General features: G+C 39.9%; 1 protein-coding gene across 6 annotated transcripts in view; it reads right to left on the minus strand.

Moving 5' to 3' along the window:
* The window catches only part of DGKI (diacylglycerol kinase iota), a 201245-nt gene that overhangs the window by 123604 nt on the left and 54997 nt on the right, over nucleotides 1-22644 (minus strand). For all 6 annotated transcript variants that reach the window (XM_005482769.3, XM_026790868.2, XM_026790866.2 and 3 more), the window contains exon 2: nucleotides 1357-1465. In XM_005482769.3, coding sequence (XP_005482826.3) covers nucleotides 1357-1465 — 109 coding nt within the window. The remainder of the gene's footprint in view (nucleotides 1-1356; nucleotides 1466-22644) is intronic.

A 22644-nucleotide genomic window follows, 5' to 3' on the forward strand; every position in this document is an offset into this window, starting at 1 on the left:
ACATGAGGTAAAGGAGTAACCATCATGGGATCATGGATCACCTTGGTAAAGGAGTTGCAGACAATTGGCTGAGGAAGGGAGAGCTGTGGTTGTTGGACTTGGGGTTCAGGGAGGTTTTTTGGCAGGGATTGTTTTTTCTAAGTACAGTTTTCAAAGGTGTTTAATTTAGCTGATGTGCTTAACCCTTCACTTATGTGAGTGATCTTTCAGATTTCTACTGAACAGCAGTGATGATTCAAACAGGCATTTTTACTGCCTTGCTGAATCAGCACCTGGCTTTGCTGGAATGAAGGAACAAGGTATTCTCCAAAGCACTTCCAAGAGGATTCTATGCAAGCTTTCAAACTGCAGACCCTCATAGTGAATATAATCCAGCTTCCTGCAACTCAGCCTGCAAAATTTCATCCCTTTAAACTCTGAGTGCAATTCCTGCAGTTCAAGAACAGCAGGCAATCTAGAAATCAATTCTGTTTTGATTTGGAGAACAAAGATAAACATAACTTCTGTTCTGATGAATATGGCTTATCTTCAACTAAAAGCTGCTTGGCTGGCTGGTGCCTTGATAATGCAATGTATCAACCTCTTTACCAACAGCCAAGTGTAAAATCTTCTGTATGTTTTGCTTTAATTGAGACATTTGTGCAACCTGCTGGCTTATGCTCATCTTTTTAGCTCTTACCAGTGCGTAACCACATGGAAGGTGTGTGGGGATGGGTCAGGGGAGGTACAGACTTGCACTAGCAAACACAGAGAGTGTGGCCAAACCCTGGAACAGTCTTCCTTGAGAGGTTGTTGATGCCCCATGCTTGCCAATCTTTGAAAGAGATTGGGACAATGCCTTTAACAACCTGCTTTAACTTTTGGCCAGCCCTAGAGTGGTTCAGCCCAGAAACACAAGAGGGGTGGAAACATTGTCTCCATGTCTACACACTAGCTTGGTCCCAGAAGAAATGTAATAAAAAAAATAAAAAAAAAAATACCTACAAAGAGCTGTAACCAAAGATTCCAATTACCTACTCTGCAGATGCAGAAAAACTGATGTGTGTCTTCAGCCTTAAATTTTGGCCCATCAAACAGAGGCACAAAACCCTGCTGTGCTAAAATTAGATCAGCTTTTGTCAAGAAGGAGGTGGGAAAATGGAACCAGTCTCCAAGCTGGAAAATCTGTCCTTTTTTTCCTCAAGTCCCCACAAGTTTTCCTGTCTTGGCCTCATGCATCGGCTCATAATAGATGCATATTCCTAATAACTAGTACTAATTCTGATAGCAGAAAGACATCTTACGTTGATTTAAGGATGGAGAGAGCAACAACTAGAGATACAGCTCAAATCAACTGCCAAAAAACCAAACACCTACAGTCCACTCTAAGGCCGCTCTTGGTTCCTTCACAGGTCCATTGGTGACTGGAATGTTGAGGGTATGCACAGGAGCCAAGTGCTGGAGGCCTGACCTGGAGATTGCTTTCCTGCAAATTGAAAAGAAAAAGACAAATAAATTGAGTGTATATATAACAAATATATCTCTCCAACATAACCACCCAACATCCTCCCCAGCCTTCTCCAGAAATGAGAAGAGGCAGCAACGCATTTCATTTCAGCTTCAGTGAAATGGTGCTTGAATGCCATCTCCTGTTAAAGCAGTTTAGGAAAAGAATAAAGCAACCTGATCACTGGAAATTACTGTTTAATGGAGATCAGTTACTCAGCTGGCACTAAGCTGAAATATCAAATCCAGTGGACTATCTGCGGTTACGTTTGCCAGTGTTAGTGGAGTCCTCATGCGTTTCACCTATTCCTTACACACCAACTAAATCTGTCAAATCAATTTATGCATAATTCCAAATACCATTCATAGGAGACACAAAATATGAGTTTATACAAAGAATCAAACCCTTTATTGCTTTTACTCAGCTTATAGGCTGGAAGAAGTCATCCATTCACATCCAACTATGGAAAACAAGACATGGAGACACCACCAGAAAGTTATAAACTACAACCTTCTTTGATCATATCACAATCCCTCAAGGAATTACAGCTTCTTCCCACTTATATTTCTATTTCAGTCATATCTTTCTAGTCCAAAGTAATTTTTACAGCTCTTGAGGCATAGATGTAACCTTCCTCAGAAAGGATAGGTGGTGGCCAGAAACACTTTTGAAGCTGGCTCCACAGTACTAAGGTGACATGCTGCCTGCCTGTCTCCCTTCAGACACCCAGCCCTGACAGAGCTGCCTCCACCAGTGAGCCTTCATCAGGTGGAAGCACAGAATGCCGCCAATACAAAGCTCAGCTGCACCTGAACAGTCTATTTCCTACAGCTCCCCAACACTATAGCATTGTATGAATTAGAACCTGATGGCAGTGGCCAAAATAATCTCACAGCTTCAGCTGCAGTGATTCAGAAGAGGACAAATATCATCTCAGAGAGATATCTCCCTTTGTAAGCCGAACACACACATCCCCCACAAAGTGAAATGACAGGCTGTTTGTGTAAAGTGCATTTTTGTGATACCGCTCCCACAGCGCTGCAGCTATTTATAGCATCTCCTAATCTTACCACTGTCCCAAGGCAATAAAGGTCAATTGAGCCAGTGGAGACAATCCAGGTCAGCCATATGCTAAATAAATCTTTTCACTGTCCTGAAAATATACAGTGCAATATATATCTGCAGTAAAGGAGCTTGGAAGCCTTGCTGCTCACAGTGCATGGCTGGAAAAATCTAGGAAACCAAAGCAGAATCTCTTAAACCCCTTCTCTTGTGAGCTGCATGAACAACTCAACATTAAGATCAGTCTCTGATCATCCAATATCCTCTTTCTACTTAATGTGGGCAACACTTTGACATGAAGGGGTTTTTTTTTCCAAAATATTTTGCATTGGATAAAAAAAGGGGAAGAAGCCCAAGAAAAATACTTTTACCATCTGACAATATATCAGGAGGGAACAATTTAGCAAGAAAGATTTTATGGCAAATATATAAGCACAACATAAGCTACAAACCTCAATAACTGGATTAAAGCCTTAGAGAAATAAGCTACAAGAAAGTAAAAAAATGTTTTTCAAATATATTTTTCAAGAAAACTTCCCAATATTTGTCAGTTTCTTTTGATGCTGTTTTCAGTATCAATGTAGTTATTCAGGCTTCCTAAACACAGGAGAGCATTCTTGTGTCTATTTGTGGTTCATAACATCTTCGTTTATTTGGGTGGAAACAGGGCAGTATCACTTTTTCCACTCTGCATCACTGACAGGGGTAAAGCAAACCCACTTAGGCCTGTCCTCACAACAGAGGAAGGTAAATATGTGTAATGAGTGCTTGCAGACATCTCAGCACCAAGCCTCAGATACTATTTCAAGTCAGAATTAGAGATGTGCGAGCCTCCCACAGGAGAACCTGAGACTTGGCCCACATTTCTTCAAGAGGAAGTCGAGGCTGATGAGCCTTTTTGGGGGAGACCTGGCACAGTTTTGTGCCAACAGCCTGCCCTTCCTCTGCATGCCAAGTTGGATTTATGGTTTGTCTGGAAAGTACACATACACAAAACACAGGCATGACAATAACACCTTTTTTTTTCCTGATATGTTTTAGCATAAAAGCCTTAAAATTATCTCAGAGACTGCACACTTGCATGAGCCAGCTAGAAGTGACCCTTAAGCCCAGGAATAAGCTAAAAAATGTCTACTTTTGCACTTTTTGTCGGAATTTTCTCTTGGAGCGAAGAGAGACAAAGTGTCAAAGTACACTGTATGCACTGCAGAAGCCTTTCCATGAAAAAAGGAGAGCAAGCTAAAGAGCAAACACATGGCCTTCTAATAAATGTAGACAGACAAGAGACAGGAAAAAGGGGGGAAAGGGAAGGTAGCATGAATCTGATAGCAGAGCAGATGCTGAGTATCCAGGTGAACATATCTCATATTACTCAGACAAATTACACCTCCTGGCACTTTTCCAAAGCCAAGGTAACACGATTGGCTTTTAGTTATCTTTCCCAGAAATTTCATCTCCACTGTGCTGAGTGCATGAATGAAAACACAGGCTTGACAGTCAGCCTTTCCCATAGAAGCAATCACTGTTCCCTGATAAGAGACAGGCAGAAAAAGTGAATCTGTGTTCTCATCATATACTCCATTCTTCAGACTATGAAGGGCACAACCAGGCTAAAATGGGCACAACCAGCCCAGTTGCTGATGTAGTAACCAACAGCTAGGAAATATTTAATCATAAATAATGAGTTGTATTTTGATAACTATTTTTTAACAACCACTAATCAGTTATTTGTAATAGATCTTATTATTGACTTAGCTAACACAACACCATTGAGAGCAGGCATGGGTACACATAAATGCTTATGTCACTAAATACACAACTAACAAAAATATCGGATACTAATTCCATAGTTGATACCACTGAGGAAATTCTTTAACTGTCTTGAAAACCAGAAGCAATCAGATATTCAAGTACACTGACTTTTTTTTTTTTTTTTAAAAAGCATTACATTTACATTTTGCTGGAAAGTCAGGCGAGACTCAACCTACTTATTAGATCAAAGGATACATATTTGATCAGGGGAGATTTCAGCATATATCCCAGCCTTTGGCTTTATTGAGCATTTTCCTCCACTGAAGGCATATAAATATCCTCCAATGAGTTCCTTAGGCTGAACAGTTTTACCTGAACCTTCAAAGAGCACAATTAGTCAATAGTATGCAACTTATTTATTTAAGTACAACTTACTTAAGTGCTACGAAAAAAATCTATTTGGAATAGAAAGAGTAAGTTACTGTTGCATGTGGTTAATAGCTTTGACTGTCAATTTAGTTGTCATTGGTGTGGGATTTGCTGCCTTTCCAAGGCTGGAGCTATCATCCTTCTTTGTACATGAGCATTACCATTGGGGTAGCCTCTCAGCTGCAATGTTGAAAGAATATAACAATGCAGAGAGACTGGTTCCCACAGATCGTATGGCTAGGACACCTGCCAGGAAAGATGTTTTTACCTAGATATTTGGAGAGAGAGGCAATAATTTGTATAATGATGTTTAAGTTACAATAGCCCTGAATTTCTTTGAATATTCCATGTGGGTAAACTGTACACCTGCCAGCCTTCAGCTTTGCCAACTATAGCTTTAAAAGCCCTGTACAAGGCCAGACAGCACCTGTATGCTGTATGAACAAATTATATGTTCCTGTGTTTATTTGGAGGTGGCTTTCACTCCTGAAATTGGTGCTTATAAATGTTATAAATAAAATGTACTGGCTAATCTGTGGCATTATTTAAGTTTTCCCCATGCATCTCTGCTGACTGCACCAGCATCCTTGAAACCCATTGTTCCCAGCTTGCCTTCTGGGCATGTATTTTCCTCCTTTTTAGCTGACTATTGGGCAGTGATTATTTCACTGCAACATTGATTCCCAGATTTTTTGCTTTTGCTGTGAAAGGAGCCAACTTCAGCCAAATTAAATAATCTGTCTGGTGCACCAACCCATTCCTGACAGTAGCCAGTAGCAGGTGTTTAGAGAAGCACTGGCACAAATTGGGTGATCCTCCCCCTGATATACTCCAGTCACAGTTTCCAGTAATCAGTAGTTTAAGGACTTCCTGAGCTGGAGGCTGCTTCCAGACCTTTGCACTTAATAGCCTGTAATGGCTTTTTACTCTAGGAATGTGTTGGTCCTTCCCTGAATCCATTTATAGTCTTGGTCTCTACAGCAGGCTATGTAATAAGCTCCACAATTTAATTATGGGCAATGTAAAGTACTTCCTTCTGTCTGTTTTTAAAATCCTGTCTGATAATTCAATTTCTGTATCCTATTGTAAGTAACAGCAAGTAATCACTTGCCTCTCTACACCTTCTGTGATTTTATGAATCTGTTGATATACCCCTTAAATCACCACAACCCCAAGTGGAAGCACCCTAGACTACTTAGACTTCTGCTGATCCTGAATCTGTTCTATCTTTATCAATCTGTAGCTCAGTTATGGGAGTTTTTGATGTACAATTGCCAGAACTAGAAAAAAATTTCAACATCTGGCTGCACCCAAGTGGTGGAGTCATCACACTTTCTGCATTGTTCTCTTTAATTATCCAAAGATCTCTTTCCTGAGTGTTAATTGATACTATGAAGTCCAAACTTGATTGAATTTTAATCCTGCACATGCATTATTTTGCCTTCACCAATCTCACATTTTGACTGCAATCTGCCTCAGAGTCATTCAGCATCATGAGAGCCTTCTGAAAATTTCTACAATCAGCCCATGCCCACTCTAATTGTGAAAACCAATCTTTACTCCCTTTAATTTTGCTTCCAGTGAGCAGCACTGCTCCCATCACAGGTTGCCAGTGGTCCTCACCAGTAAACACTTAGGTAAACCCTGAACACCACCTTATTGCTTGATACACTTAAACAGCTGTTTATATGAGGACACCATGCCTTCCACCCCTGGCTCTGTACCAAAAGCTGTTTCTTTTACCCCATCAAAGCTTTCTGGAGGCTCACAAGGGCTGCCCTTGGCCAGACCACCCATTCTCAGGCCTCATGCCTCTGTCACAGCAACCTCTGCAAGATTCACAGGTCCTGGTATGGAGAGAGCTGTGCTGGCTCTCCTCCAGCACATCACATTCAGCATTGCATTCACTAATTCTGCACCTTAGCAGCAGCTTTACAGTTTCTCTGAGTAAAACTTGTTGCTGGGTCACCCCATCAGTTTCTCTGTGCCCACTCCTTTAGGAGCAGAGCTCACTTAACAGAGGATTTATAAAGCCCTCTCAGCAGTTTCTAATTTGAATTCCACCAGAATACTTAGCAAAATCAAACCTTAGTGATTAGTTATTGCCCCTTTTGTGGTCCTAAGTCTCTTACATTAACCTTTCCATTTTCCCCAGGTTTATCTGCACAAGTAGCAGCTCAGCCTAGGACACTCTCAAGCACCCTCAGCAATGAACATTGATGCAAAAAATTCAATTAGCACAAAAAGAAAAAGACCTTTCAAAAGTCCTCATGAAATGCTTTCCTATGCATCTGCCACTCCCTGCTGCCCAGGGAACCAGTGTATGGAAAAGCCAAGATTTGGGTAATTTCCCAGCCAGTCAACATCCACATCATCAATACCCCCAAACAAACATTTCCTGCCTGTCTCCCCACCCCTCACCACACAGAGCTGTCTGAAAAAAGGTGCATGGAAACTGGCACATATCCATGAAACACTGCAGCTCTAGGCAGTTTTGCTCTCAGCCTCAAGCCCAGCTTTCCTCTACCTGGAGCAGATCATGTCCACAAGAGACTGACCTGAAGAGAATGAAACAAATTCCCACTAGCACAATCTTCCCAAGTGCCTCCAACAGCAGCCACAGAGCTGTAACACAGTGCATCAACTCCCTGGTAAGTTCTGCTAGGAACATTTGGATCTACCACATCAATAAACATTTTATTCAGCTTGTACTGAGCCAGTGCAAGAATAAACAGAGCCAACAAGCCTTCCAACAAAAGGAATTATGAGGCAAAGCAAAGGGAGCAGAAAAGAGCTGCAGAAAGTTGGATCAGGGTAACAGAGGAAATGCCTCTATGACACAATGATGTCTTTTCTGCATCAACATTGCATTTCTGTATCATTGCACATTGTTCAAAAGAAGCCTTTTGGTATTCTTGCCCCTCAAATTCTGGGTACAAGAATGGCAGGCTACTTTTCCTATCCCAAAAGAATAAAATGGATTCATGAAACAGGTTGTGTGTTACAAGAGGCATTCACAAGTTGTGACATGAACATGTTTGCAGTTTTTTCAGTGTAGACATGCAAATCATCACTGCCCTGCAGTTATTCTTGGAGTTTGATTTAGTGTCAAAACAGTGCAAATCCAAATGCCAAAGATCTCTACTATATATTTTTTCTCTTCTCTGCTTCACTTGACCAGTAGGCATATATTAAGCACCAAATTTTACCTTTTGGAAAGCAATTTATGGTTTCAATTTAATCCTGAACTGTGCTAAATTATTCAACCCCTTAAATCTTATCTTCCATCAGAAGTTCATCTTCTCAGAAGCCAGAGAAAGCACACAGATTTGTGTCAGCTCCTATCAAGGTGACCAATATATCTTGTCCCAGATCTATAAGTCACTTCAGAGTCTCTATTGCACTAAAATCAGGGTGACTTTGTCCCTGCATGCCTTCATTGGCCAGGCCCTGGAGCCAGCTCATTCCCCTGGAAATTGTAACAATCCTCATCTGCAATGTGAAAAGTGGATATGGCTCAGATTCAAGATGTGGATAATGAATAAGAATTGTTAGAAAAAGTCAAAGTCATGAGGAATTCTCTCTGAGCTCCTATCAGAGCCCAGATTTCCATATATCAATGGTTAGAACCCATCTCTTCCTTCTCACCTGCTCACTTCAGGGTTTTTTACCTTTACTCCTAATTTATTCTCTAGGTTTCTTAGCAGATAGGATAACACATGAAGGAGACTTATGGTACAAGGCACCGAAATTTTAGGACCAAGAGGATTTTGCCCAATATTTTGTTTAAAATTTCTGAAAAGATATGTACAAATAGGGTGCTTCCTCTTGCCACAAAAAGTGATAGACCTTGGACGGCTCCTTGTAGTAACAGAAATGCCAGCATCAAGTTTCCTGAAGAGGAAAGGGTAAAAAGTGATACAGTTGGTGTTGCAAAAAAGATGAAGAGTATTCTCTATTCCTCTAATTTAATGAGAAAGAGACTAAAAAAGGGGCCTAGGAAAGCTGGGGATAAAAAAGACACAAGAGCTTTCTTGAACTGATTTATTTTGATTTATTTTTGCTTCAGTCAAAATCAATTTGTTTCAGAAAAGGGTTTAAATTTTTTCTAGCCTTTAGCTTTTAAAGCTGTGAATATATCAGATCTGGAAAAGACCTTTTAGGTCACAATATCCAGTCAACTCTATTTCAGGCAAACTTATCATATGTGTGAATTCACAAAGTTAAAGACCCATTTCAAATCTAGCCTGGTTGTAGCTTCTTTATTATTCCTTCTGAGAAGCCATGCTAGATCTCCACTCTCTTCATCATCAAAATCCTTTTTTATTTTTACAATTTTCATCCAATATTCATGCCCCTGCAAAATCTTCCTTAAATTCATATTATTAGGATTTTCACATTTCATCCAAAGAGTTAAAGTTGAACTGGCAACCAATGATTTTTTATGATGCTTCTACAGAATAAAAGGCAGCTGAAAGTTTTGATCCAGAAATCTTTAAACCTTTGGATCAAAATCCTTTGAGTGAGTTTATGTAGGGCAGAGATGTGCAGAGGGAGTTAGAAGCTCACATTTCAAAGATTCTGGAATCAATCGAGTAACCAAGATGATAAAATTTAATCACTGTCTTTCCAAGCAAACAACAAGAAATGCTCTAGGGAACTCTGAGCATAAATGATTTCCAGCTGCATCACAGACTGGACAGCAGCATTAGAGAAGATGGATACATTTTTTTACTATTTCAGAAAGCAAAAGAAGTCTGAATGGGAATCATTTTCATACATTTCATCCAGACAAAAATCATGGGATATGCAGGACCTGCAATCTGCAGTTCAAGTATAGACAAACCATGGTGATAGCAAATTGGATAGACATAACTATGGTATAATTATGATTTTTTTAAAATAATATTTCAAAATAAAAGAAAAGAGTGCAGATATTCTATATTATCATTCTGCCAACCAGATTAAAAAAAAAAAAAAATCAAGCTATTTTTTTCAGGGTACTTCTTGGTGGCATCAATCAATATTTATTTGATCTGGAAGATAAAGAGAAGGAAAACAAAACAAGACAGAGAGGAAGGGAGGAATTTAGAGCAGCATTTAAGCATTAGCCTTGGAAATGTTTTCTTGCCATTCAGATGCTAGCACATGCTTTCTAAAATAACTTAATTTAAGGTAATTTCTATATCAGACCAGGATCCTTTTTTGGCATAAGCTATTTACACAAGCTGAAATGTCATTATGAGTCAAGGACTATATAGCCTCACATAAACTATATAATAAACTACTATGTTTGTTTTGTTTTCTACAAATCCAATGTGTGCCTTGCAGTTTTGCACTGTAAGCTTCAGATAGTTGTTTCAAATATGGATTTTTGGAACCTTTCCATGCCAATGAATCATTAAGTGTTCTTTTCTTTCCTTGTGTAGGATCTTTTCCTTGAAAATGGAAACACCAAAAATTGTGATTGCCCATTTCCATATTTTTCCCAGTATAAGCTTTCATTTAGCATGCAAGTGTCTCATAGGGGTTAAAAATGAAAGTATTTCATTTCTGAGTATGCAAACAAAAATTGACAAGTTAATGGAGATTCATACTCACTAGACAAAAGAAAAATAATTTCACAGTTTGTAGACAGTGGATTTACGAAAAAAAGAAATATTATAGGAGATGCCAGAACAAATTTATTACCAAGTATTGATATAAGAATCTAATTTTCTTCCTTCCAGATATATAAATACCTAAGACTCAAGCAAAAACCCAGAATAAAAGCAAGCTTTAAAACAATCCAAAACAACCATTTTTTCATTACAAAAGATTTTGCAAGCACACAGGATGGAGAAATACCCCCTTCTCCTTAAAAGTGAGTAAGACTTTGACACTATAAACACAGAGTCTATAGAGCAGATCAGGGAAGGGAGTTCAGGCTTTGCCTGCATAGTTCATGGGAAAAGAAAAGAGAAAAAACTGAGAAGGGAAAGAAAAAAGCCTACATTTACTTTTCATTAGTGTGACACTCGAGAAAGACAGATAAAAACATAACACTACCATTCACTAACCAAGTAAATTTTCTGCTTTCTCCCTAAGGAAGGAAGTCCAGCAACTGAGATAAGACAAAGGATTTCTCCCCTGCTTCCCCTCCCCAGGATCCTATGTGATTCAGAAAATGATGCAAAAAAATTCAACAAGAGTCTTTTTCTTTTCATTCCTCACCACAAAGACTACACAGTTTGATGGCATCTATTGCTGTGCTTAAAAAATATTGTTTATAGCACCTGGGACAAGAGGCCCTTAATGCCTCAGGGTTTGGCAGCTGCCAAGTGAGACAAGCACCACCATGCTCCAAGCACCTGCACCTTCATCTTCTCCACCATTCCCAACTTTCTTACTTTCCCTCTGGAGTTGTTTTTATGCACCTATCCCAAGAAAACAGATGTGTGTCACCACTTTCAATTCCCTCTGTTTGAAGCAAACTGAAAGAGCTCAGCAGAAGGTGGAGAAAGAGAATTTACTGCAGTAAGTGAATGGCAGATGAAAACAGAAAGCATCAGTTCCCCACAGCAAGTCTGTGTAGAAACCCATCCCTGAAGGATCCCATCCAAAGCTCAGATTCTAATCAAAAGGGGTTTATGACTTTTAACAAGTTTTAGGATCAAAGAACAGAGGCTTAAGGATAAAATTTCATCCAAAAACAAAGCCTTAAACCAGGAATGGAGAATGTGTGTAGAAAATACAATAAATTACCAGCTTCCCCTCACCTCATCAGCAATAACTGTATGGCAACACAGAAACAAGGAAAAAGTCTCATCTCCTGACAAGATTCTTTTGTCCACAGAAAGCAAAACATTTAAGAAATAGCCCACAGAAAGCAAAAAACTTAACAGCTTAAAAATAACTTCCAAAACTGGAAGAGAATCTGACTCAAGCCCTGATGTGAGGTGTTAAACTTAGAATACCCAGTGTGTTTATAAAAAATGAATTCCCACTCACAGAATCACAGAATATGCTGAGTTGGAAGGGACCCATCAGGACAAAGTCCAGCTCCTGGCCCTGCACAGGACACCCTGACAACGACCCCATGTACCCAAGACCATTGTCCAAATGCTCCTTGGATTCTGTCAGGCACTGTGACCACTGCCCTGAGGAGCCTCCTCCACTGCCCAGCCACCCTCTGGATGAAGAACTTTTTACAAATATTCAACCTACATCTCTCCCCTGATGCAACTTCCGGCCATTGCCTTGGCCCCTGTCGCTGTCACAGAGCAAACATCAGTGCCTGTCCCTCCTGAGGGAGCTGCGACTGCAGTGAGGCCTCCCCTCAGTCTCTTCCAGGCTGAACAGACCAAGCGCCCTCAGCCGCTCCTACACAGCCTCCCCTCAGGGCCCCTCACCATCTCTGTACCCTCCTTTGGAATCTCTCCAATAGTTTCATGTCTTTTTTATATTTTGGCACCTTTTTTATATTGTGGCACCCAAAACTGTCCCAGCACTGGAGGTGAGGCTGCCCCAGCCCAGAGCAGAGCAGGACAATCCCTCCCTTGCCTGGCTGGCCATGCTGTCCCTGTGTCCCAGGACAGGGCTGGCCCTCCTGGCTGCCAGGGCACTGCTGGCTTGTGTTCAGCTTGCCATGACCAGGACCCCCAGTCTGTCCATGCATCCAGGGTTACCCTGTCCCAGTCAGAATCCAGCATTTTCCCTTGTTGGACCTCACATGAAGCGAACTGGGAGAAGTGAGTTTTGCCCTCTGGGTGATTGCCCAGTCCCTTGATTTATCGAGGTCTCTCTGCAGGGCCTGCCTGCCTTCAAAGGAGTCAACAGCTCCTCTCAGTTCATATCATCTGCAAACTTGCTCAGTATCCCTTTCAGTCCTGCATCCAAGTCATTTATGAAGATGCTGAAGGGCCTAGGACAGAGCCTTGTGGAATCCCACTTGTGACAGGTCCCCACTTGATGTCACCCCTTCACAGTAACCCCTTTGTGCCCAGTCCATGAGCCAGTGCTCACCCATTGCATGATGTGTTTATCCAGCTGTTTAGCTCTGAATAGAACATGAATTATCTACCAAAAATACTTATGATTGAAGCTTGTTCTTGGTAATCAACATTGCAGTTACGCGTAACTTCTTTTTTTTTTTTTAATCAGACCTTCTGTAGCAAACCTTAACATTTCTGCCTGGAGGAGAAATCACACCAGGTTTCACATCAGATTAAGACAACAACATTGCCTGTGTCATGCATTGTTACAGATCTCACCATAATCGCAGTGAGGCCCTTCTCCCTTCGCCGTGCAGCAGACACTGAATTGTGCTGCAGGGAGAGGCCACAGCACTCTCAGTCAGGAGAGAGATTATTGCATTCCCTCCCAACCCCAAGGGACAGCTGTCACAGGGGTCAGCCTAGGTCTCACTCTTGGAATAGGGAAACTTTCAGGGAGACATTGATGCAGAAAAGTGCAGGCAACAAAGTGCACTACATCAACTAGGGCAGTGATCTCCACGGCTGAGATGGAAGTGGAGGTTTTCAGCTCTGCTGATCTAGTTAAACAAATGGTATAGCTGGAGTTTGGGTTGTGTTTCTTTTCTTTTGGAACCAATTTAAATTTAAATGTTCATTTTTCTCATAATATGCCCTTTTCTTTTTTCATCTAAATTCTGTTAAATTATACATATGTGGTTCCGCTTCCTCCCTGTTGACTCATCAGTTGTATACAAGCAAGCTAAAATAACCTCCAGAATACAAAGCACTGTCAAATGCATATAAGAAGTAAACAGCAGGGAGGAAGGAGACTTATTTTTCTTCTAATTTCCTTTTGGCTACAGTAATACTGGGTGCTGCTTCTCTTGTGCCTATAGAGCTTCAGAAAAGGACAGAGTAAATTGCTGCTGCTCCTTCAGGGTTGGCTAAATACTCAGAGAGAATGACCTGAAAGCTGACCTTGACCTGGATGAGATCTGGACATAAAGCTTATGACAGGACATGCCATTTTACTTGGACATTTTTTAATTTGAAAGAGATTTTGAGTGTAAACCACAGATTTGTAATGCCACACTCTTAACTCTTGTGTTGGTCGCTGGGGTCAAAATACTGATTTGAATAGAAAGAAAATATTACCTGTTTATGCATTGGTTTTATTATGAAAGAATGAGACCAGTATCTGAGGGTCTTTTTTATCATTGAGCATTAAGATGTGAAGAGAACTGACAGCACAGGAGATGAAAATCCTTTACCACAAAATTACCAGAGCAAAAGGTACCAACTGTACCATAGTACAACCATCCCACCCACTTTTACCCTGGAATAGCACTTGCAGCACAGAGAAGGCAGGTCAATCACCAGATGCAATCCAACTCCCACCTCATATTTTCTTGGGATTTTTAAGGATGGGAGGCATGAATCCAAGTGTCTTGAGCCTCTTGCACAGGACTAACTACATGTCCCCTAAGATGTGACTTGTGTGGGAATGCTGAGTCATTTTACTTTGGAACACAACTAAATAGTCATTAAATCATGCTGGTTTCAGGCAGAATTAAATCTGGATTAAAAATCTGCTAGAGGGAACTGCTCATCATGCCTTAAACAGGCACTGTCTCCAGATACAGCACTATTAAAAGAAAGAAAATCCAACTCTGGTGAATTAAAACCAAGTAACACTTCCCTTGTTTCATTACATCAGCCCCACCAAGCACAGCAAGGTACAGAAATGCAGTAATTCACTTTTCTCCCTACATACTTTACTGCTGTATCACCTATTCGAAAAGACACACACAGAAAAACCATTTCTTTAGATAGCAACCATCTGTTGGATGAAATCACACCTTGACCACAAAATGACCATTGTTCTATCAAACAGGAGCAAAAATATCCTAGCTGCCTTTTGCTCCTGGCAGATACAGAAGCAGCCAGGCCAGGACACCCTTTGGAAGCTCACATATGAAATGAAACCTGACCTTTTCTTAGCATGGAAATTCAAACGACCTTAGATCATCTGATCTGATGGGATCACAATATAGATGTAAAAAACACCCAAGTGCAGGACCAGGTTACTTACAGTTATTCACTATGCCACTTTCCCAGCACTCAAAAAAGGACTCAGTCACTAGGTGTTATTTTGATTTTGGTACTACATCCACTTTAGGGGGAGGAATAAACTCTCCCCTTAAACTCCATTCTGTATATCCCTTCAATAAAGCCTTCAACAAAATACTAATGGGCAGTGAAGTGAGAGAATAAATATTTTGAGTAGGGTGCTACGGAAATAATATCATTTCCCTCTTTCTAGTGACATTCGTTAGCTGGAGGGACAGCACAGCTTGCTTGGGGACCTGGCCCACAGCATATGAGTCACTGAGGAGGAGGACATCCCACCTCTGTGTGCTGCTGCAGCAACCTGCTCCAGCTTCATTCTTCCAGCTGCCTTTAGCAGAGAAGAAGGACAGAATGAACATAGTTAAGAAGAGAGAACATGCATAACAGGCACATAGCAAAAGACAGAGAAATCCTGAAATTTTAAGGGGAGCGTGACCAATTTCTGCTCAACCTAGGATTTAAATGTAATTTTCAGGACTGATTTTTGCTGCTCTAAAAGTGAACATAATCATCCCATGCTGATGATAGGACAGATTTCATGTCCTGGCACATATGCAGGAGCAACAGGGAGGAGAGGGGCAATGGTCTGCTCCCAAGTCACGCAAAAAAGTACCTAACTCGTGAAGTTATAATGACCAAAAAACCCACCCTTGCTGGCTGCCCTCACAGCAAATTATCTTGACAACTCCACAGGTGATGCTTCTTCCCTACAATCACATTCAGGCTTTCAAGCCATGAAGTGATACTGAAAGGTTATGAAAAGTTCCTACTGAGAAAAATCCACCAAGGAGGCAATTGCAACTACACAGTAAGATCCTTCCAGATACAGGCAAGCAACTTCTCTTAAAACAAATACTGCACTAAAGCTCTTGCACAGATAAAAGTTCTGGGCAACAACAAAAAAAAAATAAAAAAGGAAAGAAAAATAAATCTCTTCTGTGGAAAAGCAAAACAGACAGATATAGATATAAAAATAGGTGAAGTACTCTTGCTATTTTTTGCCCCAGATTTTCTTCTGTATATTGTCTGTTTCTGGAGCTCAGCAGGGATGGCCACATCTGAACATGTAGAAACCAGTAGCTGCCTTGCTGGGATCAAGAGCCCTCATCCCCAACTGGCAAATATGGTGTAACTCCAACTCCAGTGAAGTAATGCCACTTTGGATCACTTGAGACATTAGCCACAAATTAGCTCTTAACAGACTAGCAGTATTCTATTAAATCAATTATTTATAAGGAACACCAAGCAAGAACTGAGTGAAAAAAAAAATAAATTAGGCATTGTCAGGAAAAAAGTAAAAGAGCAAGAAAAACACTCCAATTCCCATTGCTGTTGGGAGGCACAAAAGCAGATAACTCTGTGTATGGTGAGGGCTAATACAACATTATAACCCACACCAAAGGTTTCAGCTTAAATTTTTAGACTACTTAATTCTTACTAGTCCAAATAACAGTGTGAAAATTACTCTCACTTGATAACATCTTACTGCAATTGAGGCCAAGTCTGTGCCCCTCAGACTACAACAACCTGAAGAAATTGCTAAGGGAGTGCCTACAGGAGACACAGTGCTCTGAAGCCTCTCCTTTACACTCACATGTAAATCAAGTGCAAATTTCCCAATTAACAGCACTCTAGGAAAAAACTAAGTAACAGTAAATAGTGTACAACAATAAAAATTGAAAAATCTACAGTGCAGTGAATACCAACTCAGATTCTTAAAGGTGCTCCAGAATGCCCCCTTATTTTGTTATTGTGATTGCTTTTTTTTTTTAAGACATTTGATTGCAAAAGGCAAGACTGAAACCACAGACCATCCATAATGCAGAAAAGCCTGTCTGAATTTGCAGAGAAACTGATGCAGTCATTTTGGTTATAAAAAGGTCATGATTCAAATGCCAATGGCATTACTTCAACACTGTTGAAAATGCACTGTTAATTAAAGTGTACAAGAGATGAGGATGAATACCTACACAGTCGATTTGAGTGACTGCTCATTTGGGGTAGGCTTTTAAAACAACATTGCTGCTAGCAGCAATACTGCAAGCCTAATTTTCTTGACAAGTCAGGATTCAGCTTTCTAAACTTGAGAAATGCTGCATTAACTGATGAAGACTGTAATTCCATCTGGGGGAACACAATAAATTTGAGCTTTGTTCTTGTGGTCTAGCATGTCACCAGAAACCTTTGCTGGAGTTACAGAAGTACTACATGCAGACAAGAGTGTATTACCTCATCAATAAAATGTTTCAGGACCTGTTACAGAAGCAGCAGCAGAAAAACAAAGAGCAATTTGAACTCGAGAGAAGGTATTTGTTCTATCTTATGAGTTAATTTGTAATGCCAAAATATACCATTAACTAAAATAACAGTTTATTTATAACTTCATTTTAAGCTCATAAGAAAAAAAATTCTTTGCAGCACTATAAATTGTGACATTCCATTTCTATAGAGTGGTTCATATTGCAGATTTTGAAATGCATTATAAAACAGGGAGAAAGCCAGCATTTTGTAGATAGAAACCAAAAGATACATCTTCCTCAGATAGAATTTTTTCCCACAGAGCTCTGGATCTCAGCTTTGATCAGAACAGCTAATATTTTCAACAGATGCTGAGGATTGGATTTTCTTCTTTTAAAACAAATAAAAGGCATTTGCCATCATATCTCATCCGAATGACTTCATCCTAAATTTAGAGCAGTATTTTAATCTTCTAATCTGTACAAGACCTTGCTCTGAGATCATGTTCACTTTAGTGTGTCCATCGTCACTGACTTGAAATTCAGATGAGAAGGGAAAGAACTAACAATTGTTTACTGAGAAATACTGCTTTGGAGAAGGGAGGAGACTTATTCAACACTCATGCACATCATCTGTCTCACTAACATTCTAGTCTTCAAAAAGCCCCCTGAAAATTAACTTATTGTTGAATTTATCACACCTAATTGTACAGATCACCGAGCTCATCCTTCCCCTTAATTTCATCTGACATGGAGACACTCTAAAGAGCATGAGGCCAAAGCCTATACAGAAGGAACCAGACTAGCTAGAAACTTGCAGGAAAAGTAGGTTGCCCAAAAGTAAGAATTTAATTTCAGGTGCCCTGAACCTTTCCCTGCAATCCCACTTTTAGGAATTTCCTCTGTTGCACTGAAGACCAAGTGACAAGTCTGGTGCTGCTCCCCCCAGATGGAATATTCCCCCCAGACACCTACACACCCCTATATCTTCTCATGATTTTTAAGAGCTGCCTGACACTGAAGTAAATGCAAATACACTTGACACCTCTGGTTCAGCTCCATATGTGATGTCCTACATTCAGGGAGCTCAAAGTGAAATTATGTTGTCTCCCTTCACCAGCAAGGTTCAGAAAAGCAAAACATAACTCTTCCAGGGTTGCAATAAAAGACGAGAAATCAGATGGCAACAAAAATTAAGGCCATTGCTGAAACCAAAGCCCCTCTGTGTTCTCATTTTACTACTTATAGGTAAATTTATCATCCAGATATCTTGTCACATTTTAAGTTTGATTATCTTGCACTGTTCCTTTGGGACCCTGTCAAGAGACACACATATGTAGTTGTCATTATTCCAAGCAGGTTTTAACATTTGCAATTGCAGAGTTTTCTGAAGGTTATCATTAAAGATCAAAGTTCAGATGCAGACCAAACTGGAACAATTTCTATTCAAGAAAACTCTTTTAAAATCAGAACAGGGATTTGATTCATATGTGGGAAAACATTGGTGATTTGTAAGGAGAAGCAATGGGATGTATAATGTTAAAAATCTTTGGTTGAACCAGGTTTCACCTAATACAATAACTCTAACATCAACATTGACTGGACTGGTATTTTATCCCTGAGCTTCAGTAGCTGTGTCAAAGACTGTAGTTTCCCATGCCATTGGTTAAGCCTTTTTTAAATATATTCTTTGCCTTTTATGCATTCTATCTTTCCATGGACTTTTCATGGCACCAAGTATCTTCTAAAGTATTTTATTAGTCTTTACAGTAAAATACTGCAAATAACTTTTGGTTTAACAAAGATCAAGGTGGAGAACTCACAGGATTTGAACTCTATTTACATAGTCATTGCAATATCATGCATCTCATACTAAATAGGAAACAATATGTACCCACATTAAAACACAAAATATCTGCACAGTTTCTGGTTTCCTTTGACACTAAGCAATGCAAAAAAATTAAGTCATTTAGACATAAATAAACCTTGCATCAGGAAATCCAGGAACATAATAACAAATCCTAAACAAAGTTTAGATTCCCTTGTTCATCTAGAGCTGAGGAAGAACTAAAACTCCCCATATCTGTTAAGTAGTTTATATTTTCTAGATATGGCTTTCAGGTGATGAAAGTCCCATAGCTTCTCTTAGGAATCTAATCCACAGGCTACCAGACCTCTGGGACAAAGTCTTGGCTGTAGTAAATTAGTCTAGTTCCATTTGCTTCAGGCTAACCAGGTTGATTTTTCACCAGCTGATGTATTTTTACAGCAGTAGAGAGCAGAGCAAAATTAAATGTCATTTTTATAATTGTCCCCCCTCATTTAACTCAATCTCTCTTAGAAGACTCCAGCACTGCAGACTTCTTTGCTTTAAATGCTTAAACAGGAGGTGAAAACGCTACCCGAGAAATAAAGGTCCTTTAAAACTCCAAAGGCATTTCCCCATGTTTCCATGGAAATGGGGCTTCACTCTTTAACCAAGATGACATTAATGATCATATGCCTGAAGTCACACAAAAGAGAGAAAGAGGACAGAAATTGCCAGCTTCCCCAGAGTGTGTTGATCTGGGGCACAGCCTCCCCAGTTAGGGGTAGCACTTGATATCCTTCTGCAATGCAAAGCTTCTGCAGAAGCAGCTCTCACAGTATTGGAACAGAGAAGGCTTGCTGTTTTATTTTTAATTTGGCTCAGTAACCATGTTTGCTAACTATAGAAGTAAAACAAATAAATCAATGCCATCATCATCTGAGGGAGGAAGAGGAGGAGTAGGAGAAAGAAAGGGCAGCTTTAATAAAAGTAACACTCTAAATGCGTCCCTGTGCTCCAGCCCTCTTGCAATGTGTCTGTAGCTGTTTTATCTAGCTCTGCCACCCATGGCTGTATGCTGAAGACTGGAAAGGCTCACTCTGGATTGCTGTGTTGGAGGCTATCACCATTACAGCACAAGCTGACAGCAAACACCAAAGCTTTGCTGAGCTAGGACTGCGTGCCATGAACAGACCCTGCTGGTGCTGGTCTAATGGCAGTGGAAAGGAAGCAGAGATGTGACATTACTCATCCAGGTTCCATCTTTTCCATGGCCAAGACAAGAGTAGTCAGGTTTCCTCAAGATATTCATTGCATCCCTCACCAGTGGATAGCACTGACTCTGAGCTGTGCTGAGACTTTCAGCCTGGCAGATCTGAACCACAGATGGCTTCAGCCATATCTGTTTCTTCATTATTTTGTGCCAAAGTGTCCTGGCTCTCCATTTGTCCTAACTGCAATACCCTCACTTTTTCACTGAGCAGAGCTGGAGCCTTGAAAAGGATTCAGTGAAGAATGTGCCAGATCAGTTTGCACAGTGCCCACCCAAAGGCCAAAGAGACATGACACCCTACACAGGGGCTGAAGTGTCAAGGAAAATCCCCAAACTCTGAACAGAGAAACTCCAGTCCACCTTGAGGTCCATACAGGAAGTAAATAAAGGACAGATCACATACAGATAAGTATAGTCGGCAGCAGAAATATCAGCTAAATCATTATTTTTTGGGGCATCAAAAAAGGATACCAAAATCCAGTATTTTTGACTACTTCTATATAACTGTTTCTATTTTGGATTCTGCTGTTCATTGCTTCTCAGAACATGAATCTCCTGAAGTGTCACTAGGACCAACCCATTGGGAGCTGCTGCTGCTGAACTTTGATTTTTAACACAGAATTAATAATACTAAAGAAAAATTAACTTTGGATCTGTAAGAAGGCTTGCCAAACAGAAGTCACATTGTGGAAATGAAAATCAGATCTGATTTATTAATATGCTCTTCTAGGCGTGCAAAAAAAAATATATTCTCTTCTTTATCCCAAATTTAGATCCATAAAAGAAAGGGGCTCTTAGTCTAGAAAGCAGAGCAGCCTGTGATCCTTGGCACCATGACAACCACAACACCAAACGCTGAAGGTCTGGGCAACAAATCTGCATGGAATACTTTTTCCCCATATATTCTGTACAAGGTGTATCCCCTACCTCACACCTTGAAGCTAGAAGCCCTCAGAGCACCAGAAGCTAGAAGGAATGACAAAGGTGATCCTTTTGTGCAGATTAAAATATGAATATAAAATGTGAATCAAAACAGGAGAAAATATATGAAAATATAATAAAAAAAACACCACAAAAAAGACCAGAATTTTCCAAATGTTGTAGTGATGCTTCACATTATTCTGGAAACAATTATCATTTTCCAAAACCACATATTTACAATATATAAATCTCTTGTATAAAGAGATGGAATTCAAAGAACAAGAATAACTTTCAGAGTTATGTACATTACATATGCATATAGTACTACCTGAAACAGAGGTTCTTGTGAAAACTGAAATTTGGGTGAGTCATATTACAGCTTTGGTGTTTCCCTTCTTTTTATTTCAAATATGGTCAAGTCAAACACCTCCACAGATTGTGGATTGACCACCATGTACGTGGGTCAGCCTGAAGTCCAGAAGTAATGACAGTAAATTAATTATGTGGCATTGAATTAAGACTCTCAAGGAACTCTGATGAACTGGAGTGCCTAATGCAGATGAAAAGAGCAGTCAGTTGCTTTGTTTCGGTTTAGGTTTTACTAATCAAACACAGCAGTGCTTTGCCAGCTCGGACTCCAAAACTCAGCTTTACATAAAGACCAGGACTAGAAATAACTCCATGTTTTGGGTAAACTCAGTGAATGCACAAAATGTAAACACTAAACACAATCTGTGATATTGACTACAGCAAATGTATGAATCATTGTGATGCAGCTACATGTCAATATACTTTATACTGGGATTGCCTTTGAAGCTAATATACTGGTAAATCAATTCAAATGTAACCAGCTGAGTATAAAAACAATCAACTTATTTGGCTTTTGCCACAACAAGTATTCCTGCATCCTCTGACACTCATTGATTTTTCTAATGGTACCACCAAGGTAGAGAAACAATAGTTTGGCTATTAGAAATTCAAATGGAAACAAGATTACACTGGTGGCTTCTTCAGCTTCCTACAAAAACTCGAGAGCACTGAAGGAAATCTGAGCTGGGCTTTCAGACTCTTACCTGAAGCCAGCAGTCCCACACATTCATTTCTACATCTATTGCTGTTTATTGGTAACAGAATGCTGTGCTAACCTACCAACTAAAAGAAAGTTGATGGGTGGTATTTGCATCTTCTCAAAGCACTACTTAAAGGGAAAAAAAATAGAGAAATTTCACTGAAACAGACAAGACCAAGAATAATATGAAAAGAGACGGAGTGTGGGTGTAAAAACAACTTTACCTTCCCTATTCTTCAGTTTTTCTCTCCCCTGTGGTTCTCTAAACATTATATTTACAAGAGGCTTGGTGCTTTATTCTGGTACAGGATATCTCCAAAAAGAATTGTAAAACCATGTATAAGTAACAAAAAAAAAAAAAAATTACCATAGCAATTTATTTTTTAAAGCCAGGTAAGAAGAGGAAAAAACTTGGACTGGGATTTGAAATGGGACACTGGGAATTTGGAGAACAATGGAGATGATGCATTCAGAAAAGCTTAGTAAGGCTGTTGGTCAAGAGCACATCTTCAATGTTCTTGAA

Source organism: Zonotrichia albicollis, chromosome 4, assembly GCF_047830755.1.
Source record: "Zonotrichia albicollis isolate bZonAlb1 chromosome 4, bZonAlb1.hap1, whole genome shotgun sequence".
Taxonomy (NCBI): Eukaryota; Metazoa; Chordata; class Aves; order Passeriformes; family Passerellidae; genus Zonotrichia; species Zonotrichia albicollis.